The 16,075-nt window shown below is 35.5% G+C and overlaps 1 protein-coding gene across 4 annotated transcripts in view; it reads left to right on the top strand.

The window, feature by feature from the left end:
• Window positions 1–15,165, top strand: part of HDX (highly divergent homeobox) — a 206,092-nt gene extending 190,927 nt beyond the window's left edge. For 3 of the 4 annotated variants that reach the window (XM_070461781.1, XM_020880857.2, XM_070461782.1), the window contains 2 exons: window positions 7,062–7,184; window positions 11,467–15,165. In XM_070461781.1, the coding sequence (XP_070317882.1) occupies window positions 7,062–7,184; window positions 11,467–11,592 (249 nt within the window). In that variant the 3' untranslated portion in view covers window positions 11,593–15,165. The remainder of the gene's footprint in view (window positions 1–7,061; window positions 7,185–11,466) is intronic. The other variant, XM_020880858.2, reaches the window with a different exon arrangement.
• The last annotated feature ends 910 nt before the right edge of the window (window positions 15,166–16,075 follow it).

Here is a 16,075-nt window from a genome sequence, read left to right as displayed (position 1 = left end):
CTCTCTGTAGTGCAATGAAGTGTCCAGTAGTGAGTTCTGAGGTATCGATGGGTTTGGTTTGACTTTTGGCCGCCTGTATTTTAAAGCTTGGTTTATGTTCCTGCGTTGTTGGAGAATTAGCTTGGTATGTCTTGATCTGAAACTTGTTTGCTCTTGGGTGGAACTTGGTTTCAGTGTAGGTATGGAGACTTTTGGATGAGCTCTTTTTGATTAATGTTCCCCAGAGAACATCTAAGTTAATGGTGAAATGATTCTCCGCAGTGAGGGACACCTAGAGAAATGCATAGAGTTACATGGAGAAAAGAAGTGGGAGGAGGGAGTTAGGGGTGACTTGGAAGAGAAGAGAGGGAATAAAAAGAGAAGAGAGCAATCTAGCCAGTAATCAATTCCCTGTTTGCTCTCCAGAGTTTGGAACACTCTGAGAAGTTCACAGAGTTCCATAGAGAAAAGAGGGAGGAAGGAGACAGAGGTGACCAGGAGGAGAGGAGGGGGAGTCAAAAGGAGAAAGGCCAATCTAGCCAGTAATCAGTTCCCTAAATGTTCTCCACAGCCCGGAACACCCAAAGAGATTCACAGAATTAAGTAGAGAAGAGAAGCGGGGGGGGGGGGGGGGGGAGATAGAGGTTACCTGGGGGAGAAAAAGGAGAGTCAAAAGGTGAGAGAGAAATCAAGCCAGTAATCACACTCCTATGTAAAAATGCGTTCTGAAAATTGGATTTTTTTTTTTTGAAAATTGGATTCTTAAAGGTACAAAATTGATAGCAAATACCAAAAAGCAAAGATTAAAAATCTAGAGTAGAGGTTAAACTCTCAAAAATACAATATTAAAAAAAAGAAGCAAATTCACAAAAATAAAAAAAATATGCATTTGAAATTTGCTTTAAAAATAGGGTATTTTTTGCAAGGTAATAGTAAATTATTAAAGTGAAAATTAAAGGAGTAATAAAGAAATTAAAAACAAAAAATTTAAAAATGATAATAGTAAAATATATCTAGGAATTTCTCCTGAGCTGTTGAGGGCAGTGTGGGGTCAGTTCAGTTTCAGATAGCTCCTTGTTTCAGCTTATACTTCTTCTCAAGGTCTATAGGCCCCTTCCAATGTAGTCAGTGCTAAGTACAGGTTTTAGTCTGTTGCCATTGTCACTTCCAAAGGGGTTCCTTTTTCATTGTTTATTTTGGCTTCCTCTGTTTTCATGTCTCTTCAGTGTCTAATTTCCACCCTGACACAAGATGGTGAAGGTGGTAATTTATTTAGGCTCACTTTTTCAGTTGTGCTGCAGGGAGGGAGGAACACTGCAAACAAATAGCACTGGCGTGTGTGGGGAGTGCTCGCAGTGTCTGGGCCACACTGGCTTTGCCCCCGCTCACGACCTGTGTGCTTTCCCAGTCTATACTGCTCAGGCTCCAGGTTGCTCTGCAGGGGAAATGCCTAAAGTGGGCCCTGGGTTGGGTGCACTTCCCAGGTAAGCCACCCAAGTTCAGGTTCTTGGTATGCCACAAAGGCACAGACTTGGTTGGGCCTGCGTTTTGTGCTCTTCCCAGGTCCGAGCAGCTCAGGCGACCAGGTGCTTAGCGAGGGCACACTCCTCAGGTAAGTTGTGCATCTTATCACCTCCCACATCCCAGCCGCTCAGTTTCCTGGGTGCACAACGGGAGTGCCATCTTAGGTGTGCTATGTGTCTCCTCTGGGGAGCTGATCTCTGGCTGCGACCCTCCTGGTGGATGTCAACCCTCCAGGATCCCAGGAAGACTTGGTTAGCAACTGGGAGCCTGTTCACAGTTTGGTAGAAGATGCCGTCTCTGGGGCTGAGTTTGCCCTTCGCCTTCTGGCTCTGGCCTTCACCAGCCTGTCTCTCTGCCTCTGGTGGGGGATGAGCCTGTCCACTGCCAGTCCGCTGCTGACTAGCTCTCCTCTAGTATTCACTCAATCCTTTGTTCTGTGAGTGGGCCCAGCAGTGCCTTAGGCTAGAGCATTTCACGGGGAAATTCTCTCTGTTTCTTTTTGTTTGTTTGTTCCTCTATTTCTGGCTATCCAACATTTTGGGTTGCTGTCTCACGTTAGCTCCCTCAGATTTTCCTCAGGGCATTCAGGCCGGGTCCTTACCCCAAGAAATACAGCCCATGTCTCCCTGTTCAGCCCCCACTTGCTGGTGAGGGATGTGAGTGTCTGGGCTACTTCTCCACTGGGAGTTGCAGTTAGGCACATAATCTATGGGTTTTATTTATTTATTTTTCCTCCCAGTTATGTTGCCTTCTGAGATTCTGAAACTCCACACAGACCTGCCCGTGAGTGGGTTTCCTGGTGTTTGGAAACTTCTCCTCTTTTAAGACTCCCTCCCTGGGTCGGGTCTCCATCCCTAACTCTTTTGTCTCTCTTTTTATCCTTTATATCTTTTCCCACCTCCTTTTGAAGACAATGGGCTGTCTTTCTGGGTGCCTGGTGTCCTCTGCCAGCATTCAGAAGTTGCTTTGTGGAATTTGTTCAGTGTTCAAATGATCTTTCGATGAATTTGTGGGGGAGAAAATGGTCTCCCTGTCCTATTCCTCCACTGTCTTCACACTCCTCTCATTGTGGTTTTGATTTGCATTTCTCTGATAATAAATGAAGTTGAGCATCTTTTCATGTGTTTATTAGCCATCTATACGTCTTCTTAGGTGAAATGTCTGTTTAGTTCTTTGGCCCATTTTCTGATTGGGTCATTTATTTTTCTGGTATTGAGCTGCTTGTATATTTTTGAGATTAATTCTTTGTCAGTTTTTTCATTTTCTACTATTTTCTTCCATTCTGAAGGCTGCCTTTTCACCTTACTTACACTTTCCTTAGTGGTGCAAAAGCTTTTAAGTTTAATTAGGCCCCATTTGTTTATTTTTGTTTTTATTTCCATTATTCTGGGATGTGGATCATAGAGGATCTTGCTGTGATTTATGTCTGAGTGTTCTGCCTATGTTTTCCTCTAGGAGTTTTATAGTTTCTGGTCTTACATTTAGATCTTTAATCCATTTTGCATTTATTTTTGTGTATGGTGTTAGAAAGTGCTCTAGTTTCCTTCTTTTACAGATGGCCATCCAGTTTTCCCAGCAACACTTGTTAAAGAGATTGTTTTTTCTCCATTGTATATTTTTGCCTCCTTTGTCAAAGAAAGATCAAAGCCCTGGTCCATATGAAACCTTGAGTGCTTCCTACAGCCATCTTGGAGAATAATTGACATAATTTAGTGGAAATAAAAGGAAGATTTTAATAAGAAAAATTAGCTACATCTTGTTTTGTGAAATTCAGTAACTGATGTTTATCAATACTTCCACTCAAACCATTAACTTAGGAATATCTTAAAAGGCCACATAAATTGCTGCCTATAATCTAGAAAGTGTTTAATAGGCTTGCAAATCGCAGTTTCAAGAAGAAAATGTCTGTAATATTAAATTATCTTAAAGCTATTTATGTTTTAAAACATTGCATAAATACATAAGGAAGAGGAATAGTTTCAGGAGAAATTAGAGGTCTGCATACCAAAAGATGCTTCCTGACTTTTGCAAATATGAATTGTTTTTAAAATGCTTCTTGTGAACAGTGAGTGTAGTTCAGATAGACTTGTGCCTTCAAAGGAGACACTGTGATAATGAAGATAGATATCTCCTGTATTCAAAAAGACTTCCTGACCAGTACTTTACTAATACTGTTGTTCTGACAATAAATACTAAGAAAATATAATGTTTAGAATTAGTCAAATGTATTATGGCAGGAACAAGTGGAATTATAATGCTTACTTATAACTTAGATTACCGTAGAATGCCTTTAAATAAATAATTTAGCTTGAATCATTTGCAGACCATTCACTTGATATTAAATGATCTGAAAAGGAAGCCCTTTTATTAGGGCAAATAAGTTCTAAATTGAGTTGATATAACTGGTGCAGTAAACATATCCATAGATTGAATATGGTTAATACAACTTTATCCTCTCAATTGTAAAAGGAATGCCCATGGAATTAACTAATTTTAATATATTTTATGCAGCTTTTTGAGCAAATGATATTAAAGTTCCTGCTATTCTCTTTGAGACAGGTTCTCCAGTTGCAGAGGATGCTCATAGCTTATTTTCAAGCTATTTGGCAAGAAAGCTGGCTAATAATTTTTAATCATGTTTTTTATTTATATCAAATATAATTTACATATAATAAAATTCACCTTTTCACACGTTTAGTTTTGACATTGGACACAATTGCATAAGCATGATCACAATTTGTTATTCATCTGGTGATGAAAATTTGTGTTACATCTAGTTTGGGGCTATTATGGATAAAGCTGCTATGAATATTCATGTATGCCTTTTTGTAGACGTACATTTTCATGTCCCTTGGGTAAATACTTAAGAGTAAGATTGCTGAGTCAGATGGTAAGAAAGGCTATGTTTAAGAAACTGCAAGACATTTCCCGAAGTGGCTGTATGGCTTTACCCTCCCACCAACAAAATATGAGACTTTTAATTGCTCCACATTCTTCTCATAAGCACTTGCTATTGTCAGTCTCTTTAACCTAATCTATTTAGTATGTTCATAGGAATACCAGACCACCTTACCTGCCTCCTGAGAAACCTGTATGCAGGTAAAGATGCAATAGTTTATATAACAGAAAGTGGAACAATGGACTGGTTCAAAATTAGGAAAGCAGTATGTCAAGTATGTAATTATCACTCTGCTTATTTAACTCATATGCAGACTATATCATGCAAAATACAGGGCTGGATGAAGCACAACTGGAGTCAAGATTGCCAGGAGAAATAGTAATACCCTCACATGTGCAGATGACACCACCCTAATGGCAGAAAGCAAAGAGGAACTAAAGAGCCTCTTGATGAAGGTGAAAGAGGAGAGTGAAAAAGCTGGCTTAAAACTCAACACTCAAAAAACTAAGATTATGGCACCTGGTCCCATCACCTCATGGCAAATAGATGGGGAAACAAGGGAAACAGTAACAGACTATTTCTTGTGCTTGAAAATCACTTACAATGGTGACTAAAGCCTTGAAAATAAAAGAAGCTTGTTCCTTAGAAGAAAAGTTATAAGAATCCTAGACAGGGTATTAAAAAGCAGAGGCATCACTTTGCCAATGAAGGTCCATCTAGTCAAAGCTATAGTTTTTTCAGTAGTCATGGATGGATGTGATAGTTGTACCATAAAGAAGAATGCTGAAGAATTCATGCTTTTGAACTGTGATGCTGGAGAAGACTCTTGAGAGTCCCTTGGAGAGCAAGGAGATCAAACCAGTCAATCCTAAAGGAAATCAATCCTGAATATTCATTGGAAGGACTGATGCTGAAGCTGAAGCTCCAATACTTTGGCCTGATGCTGGGAGATCATGATGCTGGGCAAGATTGAAGGCAAGAGGTAAAGGGGATGACAGAGGATGAGATAGTTGGATAGCATCCCTGACTCAAAGGATATGATTTTGAGCAAACTCCAGGAGATGATGAAAGGCAGGGAAGCCTGGCATGCTGCAGTCCATGGAGTCACAACAAGTCAGACAAGACTGAGTGACTGAACATCAACAGTATGTTGGTGGTGGCATCTCTTTGTGATTTTAATTTACATTTCCTTTATGACAAACAATATCAAGCAATTTCAAGTGTTTATTGGTCACTCTTATATCTTCTTTGATAAATTGTATGTTCAAATATTTCACCTGCTTTTTATTCTATTGGTGGGCCTATATTTGTACTATAAGAGCTCTTTATGCATCCTCAATGCAAATCATTTATCGTATATGTGATTTATAACTTTTTTCTCCTAAATGTAGCTTGTATCTTCATTTTCTTAACAGTGATTTTTGAAAAGCAATGATGTGGGTTTTCTCTTTTTTAAATGAATTCTTTTAAGTTTCATGATTTTTGTTTCTTATTGAAAATTTTTTGCCTAACCCAAGGACATAGAGTTTTTCCTCAGTTTTCCTCTAGAAGTTTTATAGCTTTTGGTTTTACATTTAGGTCTGTGATCTAATTCTTATTAAATTTTGTATATTGTGTGAGTTAAGGTTTGATAATCTTTTTTGGAGGAGGTATGGATTTACAAGTTTTGAACCACTCTTGAAATGTTGAAAGACTATTCTTTGTGCATTGAATTACCTCAGCAGCATCATCAAAAGTCAACCAAATGTGTATGTGTGTGTACATATATATACATATATGATGCAATATATATTTCTGAACTCTCTATTATGTCCATTGATCTATATGTCCACACTTTCACCAGTGTCACACATTCTTAACTTCTGTAGCTTAAATAGTAAATCTATAGGTAGCAATTCCATGGCCATTATCTTATTTGACCCTTATAACCCTCAAGTTAGAATTACCAAAGATTACTAGTATTATAGCCATTTTATTGACGAGTATATACAATCACAGGTTAATTGTCCTGCACAAGTTTACACAATTATCAGTAGATCTGGCATTAAAATCCTCCCAAACCTAGTTTATTGTTATTTTACTACACAACTAGGAAAAATAGTGAAGAGAGACTGAGTTTCAAATCATTGTAAATTTGGAGATATTTTATGAATAACAGACTCTTACATGGGGGGGGGGCTCAGCAAACTATTTGATAGTCTAATGAAATTTTCCGTCCCTCTTTGTTGCAAAATAATAATCTTTTTAGTTCTCAGTGCTTGACTTTGTGAATGATATGTTCAGCATTACTGCATCTGCTATTGCTCTTTACTTGGGGTAAATTTGACTCTGTATATTCTTAATCCTAATCTGAGTGCTAATTATGTTTAATGTAGGATCTCTTTCCAAGAAGGGAAATGTTTCTTGATTATTCTCTTACAGGAATTTATTTGATTGGATTTCTGACCTTGCAGATTATTTTCTGTTGGTGATTTGCTTAAAAGGCAGTCTTTGAGTAATAGGATAATTTACTTCGGTGCTTTAGAATCCTTTATGCTAAAATTTTATCTTTTTATCATCCCTTTAATTTGATTTCTTTTTAAAAGTGTTATGGTGCATCAAACATGTGTAATCTTAGGTTTGCACAGAGTAATTTATTATTTGATGCTTTCTCCTTCAGAATGAAGAAGTCAGATTCATTGAAAATGAGTTAGAGATTCAGAAGCAAAAGAATTTTAAACTTCAGACATTTGTAAGAAGCTTGATACTAGCTATAAAAGCTGACAATAAGGAACAACAACAGGTAAGCAACAGAAGAGAATAGAGAATTGTAATATATAATGTTGAAAAGTGGCAAGTCACACTTGGATTCTTCATATTATTTTTTTTTTCATTTTTATACCTCATTCCTGCTTGTCATCAAGGAAGGATTTGTTACCTCCTGACTTGTTAGTATAGCTTTCTTGGGAATAAATACTCAGATTTTGTGTGCTGCTTTAGTGGAAAATCAAAATGATTAACATACTTTGTTAATTCCAAGCCAGTATTAAGTAGGGAAACATTTTAAATTTTTAAAATATAATAATTGGCTCTATTCACTATCTTGTACATATTATTTCATTTAATTAATTTTAAAGAAATTCTCAAAACAGTTGTAAAGATGGGGTTACACTAACTGGAGAGGCACATATTTTGGGACCTTCTATGAATGAAAGAAGTGAGGCATTTGCCTCTCTTCTGGATTCCAGTTAGCCTTCCAACCCCTACTAAAGTTCACAGGTGTTTGGATACCTTCTATCCCATGATATGTTGCACATCACTAAAAATAATTGAAATTACTTTGTGAAATTCTTTGTAACCACAGTGCAGCATTTACTTTTCCCAATTTAACTATAGTGTTTGATTCCACTACCCCAAAGATGAAGTGAAATGTCTTGTTTGTCACTGTGGATTTTTTTTTTTTTGAAAATTCTTCCCAAATTACATTTTCTGCCTCACTTTTTCTGTTAAAATTTGTGTAATAATTTATTAATCTTGCTAAAAAAGAATAGGTCGTGTCAGTCATGTCTGACTCTTTGCAACCCCATGAACTGTAGCTTGCCAGGCTTCTCTCTCCTTGGGATTTCCCAGGCAAGAATATTGGAATGGGGTGCCATTTCCTACTCCAAGGGATTTTCCCAACCCAGGGATCAAACCCGGGTCTTCTGCATTGCAGGCATATTCTTTACCATCTGAGCCACCAGGATAGCCTAAAAAAAAAAAAAGAATATAAAATTATGTTAAATGTTATATTTAATACTAAATGTGTTATATTTAATACTAAATGATACCAAATATGCCTCTGAGTTGTGCACTACCATGTTGATTACTGATTATCAGAGAAATTCAATGTAAGTAGTATATTACACAGGTAAGCCTTAATTAGGAAGCAATCTCAGTGGTTTTTATTCAGCTAGAGTACAAGCATTTATTCCTTATATCCAAGCAAGATGTATGTAGCCTATTCCAGTCATCTCCAAGAAAAAAAGATTAGTCTTAGCATCCCACAATTCTCCTGTTTTTAATAAGGAAAACATCTTTATATAGTTTATCAAAGTACTGAACCACAAAAATTAAGCTGTAATTTACTCATGAGGCTTAGTCCAGCGTGTATATTATGTGTCCAATTTCATGAATTGTGCTTCCCCCATGCTGTACATATGCAGACATCCCAGGATGGTAATTACCAGTCATTTTTGCCAGTTTTATTTAAACATTTTGGTTTATTATGTGAGCTAAGCATATTCCATGGCATATTGAAAATGTATTTGTTTTTTAGGAACCTAAAATAAAGATTTTAAATGAATAAGATGATAGTCTTGAACATGGTCCCCAAAGAACTGTAATTTCTAATTACATTAATATTTAGAAAAGTAAAAGTAGAATTAGGTTCAATATGGGAGTAATTTGGAATGTGGTCCTAGCCCAAAAAGTCATGCATGGTTTGTATTTCAGAGTTATGGGGTCAGCTTATTCACAATTGTCTATGACTTTTTATATCTAGGGATAGCACACAAGCTGCATTTTATTTTCTAATTCTAACCTGGCTTTATTCTTCCCCAAAAACCACTAAAAAAATAAGAAAATTACCTATTGTACATTTTACTTTTGCCATTTTCCTCTACTTTTCCTCTGAAAAAAAAGGCTGATGAACTAAGATATGCAGAAAACATTGGCTGAAGGGAGGAAAGAGATAGTTATACAAAAATTGTACTGAATATCATAGCCTGTATAATCAGCATCCAGGTAGAAAATACTGATTTTGTAGTTGAGATTGAGTATAATGGATCTCCAAATATGGTCTAAAAATATAGAAGATACCAACACAAAAGTTACCCAAGTCATCTCTTAAATTGCTGATCTTAACTATGAAATGCTTAAAGGTTTATTTCTGGAAGGGCTTGATTTTTATTCTGCCCAATAAAAGAGAATCATTGTGTCATTAGTTTCTCAGTTAAAAATCCTGTTTTTCTGTTAATCTTGATTTGGGTAAGTTAAGTGAGATGAGTGGTCCACAGACTATTTTGCCCCCATGAAGCAGTCCAGGATTTGAAAATATATGATAATGTCTGACTGAATATTAGCTTATCCAAACCAATAGCCATTTTAAAATAAAAAATAATGTTGTCAGCACTGTACTAAGTCATTAGTTATGATCTTTCTTCCCTTGATAATTCACTATGTGATTCTATTCTATTGGGAAATGCTATAATCTTTTGGGAAGAATGGCAGTAGGTCACACTCTGACTGGTAGAGAACCTGGAGTGAAGCAAGTTCATTGTGTTCACTTTAGTCTATGAAAAAGACAGTTCTAGCAACTGACAGAATCTGAAGATTTGTTCAGGGTGCCAGTGTTGCAATCCAGAAAGATATCGAAAAGAAATATTTTTAAATGCACCTCATGCATTAGTAGTGCCTCATTCTGCCCCAGATATTAAAATTTCCCTATTTCATACTGTACTGATTTTAGACAGGCAACTACATTAAACGCAATGACAAAGAAATACATAGTAGTGCTTCTTTGATTTGAAGTTCTCCCCACTAGAATTTAAATGCTGTTAAGTCTGCTCACCTCCATGACTCTCCAGTACTCTAAGCTTTGTTCATTGGAACACTTTGCCCTCTCTAATATGGCTTCTTTGCACTTGCAAAGTGAAATAAATCCAGTGATATATTTCTCATAAACCATGATCAACCATTGTCAGCAAAGACTTTGTTGTACTATACTGGGTTAGTGGTAAACAACTGACCTAGAAGAAAATGGTTCTGTGCCCTATTACTGCAACCTAGAAACCTTAGAAAGCATGTAGTACCTTTAGGTGACTGCTTTGTAAACAGTACTCTCAGTTTCACCAAGAAGTTCATGAACCATTTAATAGCAGAAAATAAATAAATTTTTGTACAGACTGGAGTTAACCTTTCCTTTTGAAGCCTGACAGAAAGTTCTAATCTTTCCTCTTTGCTCTAAAACAAACAACAACAACAACAACAACAACAAAACTATAGGATTTATAACTGTAACTTCTTTTAATAAAGAGAATAGGAGAGTATTGTCTTATTTCAACAGTGGATTTCATGTGTTCATGCCCTGTCTTTCTGTTCATTATTTGGGTAGAGGCAAGCCTGCAATTGATCTTTTTTTTAACTATTGCACCCAAAGCTAACTCTGCAACTAATGTTGTCTAAAAATTGCTGAGATAATGTTACATTATTTTAGTATGGGGTGCAGCAAATCATTCATTTAGTTTGCTATTTCTGATGGTCAAATGGGCAACAGCACTACCAGCCAGATAAAACCTGATTAATTATTTATTTCTTTAGTATGAATGTCTGCAACTCCAGATGGAACAATTACACCATGGCAAAACTTAGTTCATGGCTCTTGCCTTATCCTAATTACTGCAGAAGAGAGATGAGCAGTCCTCTAGAAACATCATTACACAGCCAAAATCACTGGTTCAGCAGAGCCTTTGTGAATGCTTGGCCATCTGTATATATGAACATAGCCTAAGGAAAGAAAAAAAAAGTCACTTGGACCTTTAAAATGCTAAAATTTTGTCTAAAATAGAATAGCTGAACTTTCCCCCTAAATACTTAATTATTTCTCCCACTGAAGTACAAAATGGTCTTGTGAACTGTATTTTAGTGTGACAGACAGCATAACCGAGCAGGGGTATTTTAATAAGGAATACAATTTTAAAGTCCTTTAGCAGTGATCACTGAACACTCAAAACTGGTATGAAAATCACTTATCTCAGACATTTCAGAGCATTTGGTTCAGAGTAGTTGCTCATTTCTCTCCTTATTCCCTGTTTGTCCAAGGATGCACTCTACATAATCCACACTCTCAAGATCTAGTATTTTATTACTTCCTTAATAGTATATGAAGAGTTTTTCTCTTAGATAAGATGTTGTATAAGGTTCTGAGAGAGAAATGCTCCTTTCTTTAAATCTGTAAGAGTAAATCAATGTGAAAGGACCACAACTATAAAGTTAGAAAAATATGTCCAAATACTAATTCAAAACAATTGATTTTTCTGACTCAGGCATTGCTGTCAGATTTACCTCCTGAATTAGAAGAGATGGATTTCAATCATGCCTCGCCGGAGCCTGATGATACCTCATTCAGTGTGTCTTCTTTATCAGAGAAAAATGCCTCAGACAGTTTGTGATTGGGGTGGGGGAGGGATATATGATACAGCCTTTTGGCTATCCAACAGGTATGCATTTCAAGATAGTTGCATTGTGCTGCCCCAAAATTCATTAGTTGGAAAAATATATTGCTGAAACAATGTATTCTGTGAAGGATGAATGAGATATAATGGCTGTGGTGCAAAATGGTACAGACGGTACAAAAAAAAAGTATGTAAAATTTAAAAGCATTGTTTGAGAGCTTTTTCCCAAACTGATGGAACTCTGGAGGAAAATGTACTTAATTTTGAGCAGTTTAGCTATGAAATGCATAATGCCTAATTACTGAAAGTTCTTTTTTTGTTTGTTTGTTTTATAGGTGAATCTTAGTTTTAGTAATAGTTTCGACCAGAGACACAAAAAGATATTTCAACACAGCTTATCAAGTTACTGAAGCTTGACTAGTCGTGTTTTTGTAACCATTACATCTTTCTTCCTCTCTCCTTTTCCTGTCATCCAGATACACTTTTACTCAGGAAAGTAGACTGAAAATTGAAAAAAAAAACATTAAAAACTTTATAACCTAGATAAATCTTGGGATTCATTTTTAAACTTCTGTGAGAATTTGACATAAGTTAATGATTGAAAATTGAAGTGACTGCTAGTATATAATTGCAAAATATTGATATTCTTCTATAATTAACCCAAATATTTGGGAGGAGGAGGAAGAGCATTATGGAAAAGTAATTTAATCAACATGAAGTCAAATAAATTGCTAAGTGTATAGAAACAAATTGTTGTAAAAGATTCATCTTAATGGGAACTCTTTCTTGCTGCAAGTGACAAATATTAATAAGATTCACATTCTACTACTAAATTTGTATAACTTAGATGAAATGTTGCACAAGTATTATAAGTTTATCACCATCATCATAATATTTTTTTCAGTTCTTAGATTTTGTGAAACGGGAAGTCAAGGTAAGCCACTGAGTTTCCCTTTCTTTAATCTAGTCACTGAGCTTTGCCACTGAATTTACCTCATTTCCATATGAGGCTTGTACAGAGTTATCAGCCAAGGATAATACCCAAAAGAATTATACCACTTTGGTTGTAAATCACAGTTCTCTGAATTTCCTGAATACTATTCTATGAGTACACTCCTAAAACGGGCATGCTACCCAGTTGTTCTATTAGTAGGTACCAGATGGCGCCACACAATTTTTTGCAGACCTTCCCTTCCAGGGTACCAGACAGCATTACCAAGACCCATAGAAGGGAAAATGCCAGTTTCTCCCTGTGCACACAATATCACATATTTGTGAGTTGGCAGTGTGGAACTGTATCATATGGTTAAATTACTCTCTATACCTAAAAGATTAATGAAATAGCTAGATGGTGCTTTTGGCCATCAAGTTTCTACGTCAGATATTTTTGTAATTTGTAAGTAAAGCCAATTTTGATCTTGGAATTCACAGGTGCCAACTTATGAATACAGAAAGGCAGTCATGGATGTCTTTGACCTTGAAATACCCCTCCCCCACACACAAATAACTAAGGTTCATTAATAATCTTTCACCTTGTCAGCTATTTGTTTGATTTAGTATCGCTGCCATTCTACTATTATGGTTCTTTGTTAGCAGAAATATTTCAGTTGTTAGGTATGCTCCCTTTTAGCTGAGAGCCATATAGTTCTTTTTAAACAATGTTTAGTATACCTTGTTGACAAGTCAAATTCCATTCAGAGAAAAGAGGGCTGAATAATGGAACCTGGGATACTAAGTTTAAATTTATCAGTCACACTAATTCCCCTATGAGATACAAAGTTCCTACTATACACAGCAAACTTAGAAACCATGTCTTAAGGTAACATGGACAAATTCAAGGCCTTCAAGTCTCTCTTAGGACTTTATACTAGTTGTTGAGGTTATCTTTAGACTGATTTTTCCTGCTTCAATTTAAACCCCTTATTATTTAGTTCTTGCTATGAAGTAAAAAGAGGTGATTCTCTCATACATCTTTCAAGTCTGTGGATTAAACTTGTCACACCTCAGCAACTAGTCAATAAATCAAAAAAAAAATTCATTGAACTCCTACAATAGGGACATTGGATTTCTACTCCTCAGCAAGCTGTAAACTTCAGAATAAATTGCTTATTTTCACTTTTTCAGGAATATAAATAAAAATTATGGAAGTTGAAATTTTAATAGATTCAAAGATTTTTGCTAGGTATGACTCCTGGAAGGAATCCTAATCTACAACTTTGAGAGGAAGTGTAGATGATTCCATTGTCCCTGTTTAAAGTTATATTAAAAAAGCAACTGCATAAATCATAACAGTACACTTAGGAATCCTTTTGTATTGACATTTGTGCTTCAGCATTTTTTGTAGCAGGAACCAAAGGAAATATATTGTATCCAGAAAAACAACATTGGCAGGATGAAATTATATACCATAGATTTTTAAAAACATTCAAATGTTAAATATTAAAATCTATTATGAAGAAATGAATTTTCACACATATAGATTAGAATGTTTTGAGACAATTCAGAACAGGAAAATATCAGTTTGTGGACTGCTTTGTGAACATCTTCATGACTGGGAGGAGAAAACAACTAGTGTTTCTTTCTTTAAGGCTTTGAAACCATAATGAACAACCTATCTGAAGCCATAGTATCTCTCACAAAGACAGAGGCCAAAAATGAAAAAAAAACAAAACAACTTTCTTTTTTTCTGTTCACTACCCTTTGATGTATGCTGTTGGGCTAGGTTTGTTGTTATTTAGTTAGTAAGTCATGTCTAACTCTTTTGTGACCCCATGTACTATAGCCCACCAGGCTCCTCTGTCCATGGGATTTCCCAGACAATAATACTGGAGTGGGTTGCCATTTCTTTCTCCAGCAGATCTTTCTGACCCAGGAGATCTTTTCAAACCCATGTCTCCTGCCTTAGAAAGTTGGTTCTTTACCAATGAACCACCAGGGAAACCCTGGCTTAGGATAGCCAAACAGTTTCTAAACAGGAAATGTGTAGCTAAGAGCACTTTTCAAAGTGTGTATTTTTAAAAAAGAAACTAAAGTAACCTTTCTCATTTCAACAAAGCTAAAATTAGTCCCAAGAAAATGAGAACTGCAGTTACCCTGGAGAATAGGAAAATTAGCACATGAAAGGAAATCATTGCAAGAAAATTGGCCTTTTCATGGAACTTAGGGATATTTTGTTGTAAGATCAGTTATCAACAGCAGGACTTTTGTACTACCATAAAAAATTTGTGATAGAAATGTTATTGTTGAGGAAGAAAATGTCACAGGCCAGTCACATCCTGTGCTCTATATATTACAAAGACCTCAAAAAATGTCGAACAGGTAATTTCTCCAGACAGTAATATCTATTTTAAGGCAGTTTCAGTTAGCAGTATGTAAGTTTGTATGAGAAAACATAAGTGGTATATTCAAAATAATTCTAGGCTCTAAAATTTACTTTGTTGCACCTTTTTAAGGAAGATGAAATAATCAGCCCTTTTCCAAGGAATACTTTCTTCATCTTGGCCTGATAGCTTATGATCATATTTAAGAATTCTGAAAATTCCTTCCTTCCTCTATATTGCAGTGATAGTATATAAGTATATATATAGTATATATATATATATATATATATATATATATATACTATATATATATATATATAATATATATATGTATAATATTTTTTAACAAATATTAGATTTTCATTCACATCCAAAAAATGCCAAATTCTGATAGATTAGCTTTTTAAGGGAGTTCTTAGTACCGTTATGTCTAAGTGGTTAATAAAAAGGTTTATTTTTGAAGCTGGTATTATCCTTGGCAGACAGCACTGTATCATGCTCTTCACCAAGCTATGAATTGGTGGTGTTAAAATGGAGGAGGCTACTAACTTGTGAGCCTACAGTCAACATACCATTGCCCCAAACAAACCTTTATTAAGGGCATATTTGCTGAGGGATAAAAGAGAATAAAGTGATATTTTCATGGAAATATATTGATTGCTCCATTAAAGTGTACTGAGTATATATTGTTTGACATTGAAATTTTATTTTGCATTAACTTGCTTATTTCTTTTAGTATTTTGTGTCCCATTTTACTGGCACTACCTCTGAAACCATATCATGTTAAAACCATATCGGACAGTAATGTGAACTTTTTGTAGAGTTTTTATTTAAACTTTTATAGAGGCAATAAATGATTTCCAGCTAATAGAAACATCTCTTTCTTTCAATGTTTATTTTTCTACAGATAAATTTTTCCTCCCAAAGATAAAGTTCTGATAAAAAGACTAAAAAATGAAGAGAATAATAAGGTATTTGGAGGCAGAGAAAGGAGAACATGGAATGCTCAAATGGAAATTTGGATGATTCCCTAGCTGACATATGTATCATCCTTAATTGACTTCACATAACAGAGAATTACTCCAACACCAGTGAAATAGAGTGAATATTCAAAAATAGACAATAAATTTGTCCATGATATTATATTCAAGTGGTAAAGT

Source organism: Odocoileus virginianus, chromosome X (assembly GCF_023699985.2).
Source record: "Odocoileus virginianus isolate 20LAN1187 ecotype Illinois chromosome X, Ovbor_1.2, whole genome shotgun sequence".
Taxonomy (NCBI): domain Eukaryota; kingdom Metazoa; phylum Chordata; class Mammalia; order Artiodactyla; family Cervidae; genus Odocoileus; species Odocoileus virginianus.
This window is presented reverse-complemented; position numbering and strand designations above follow the sequence as displayed.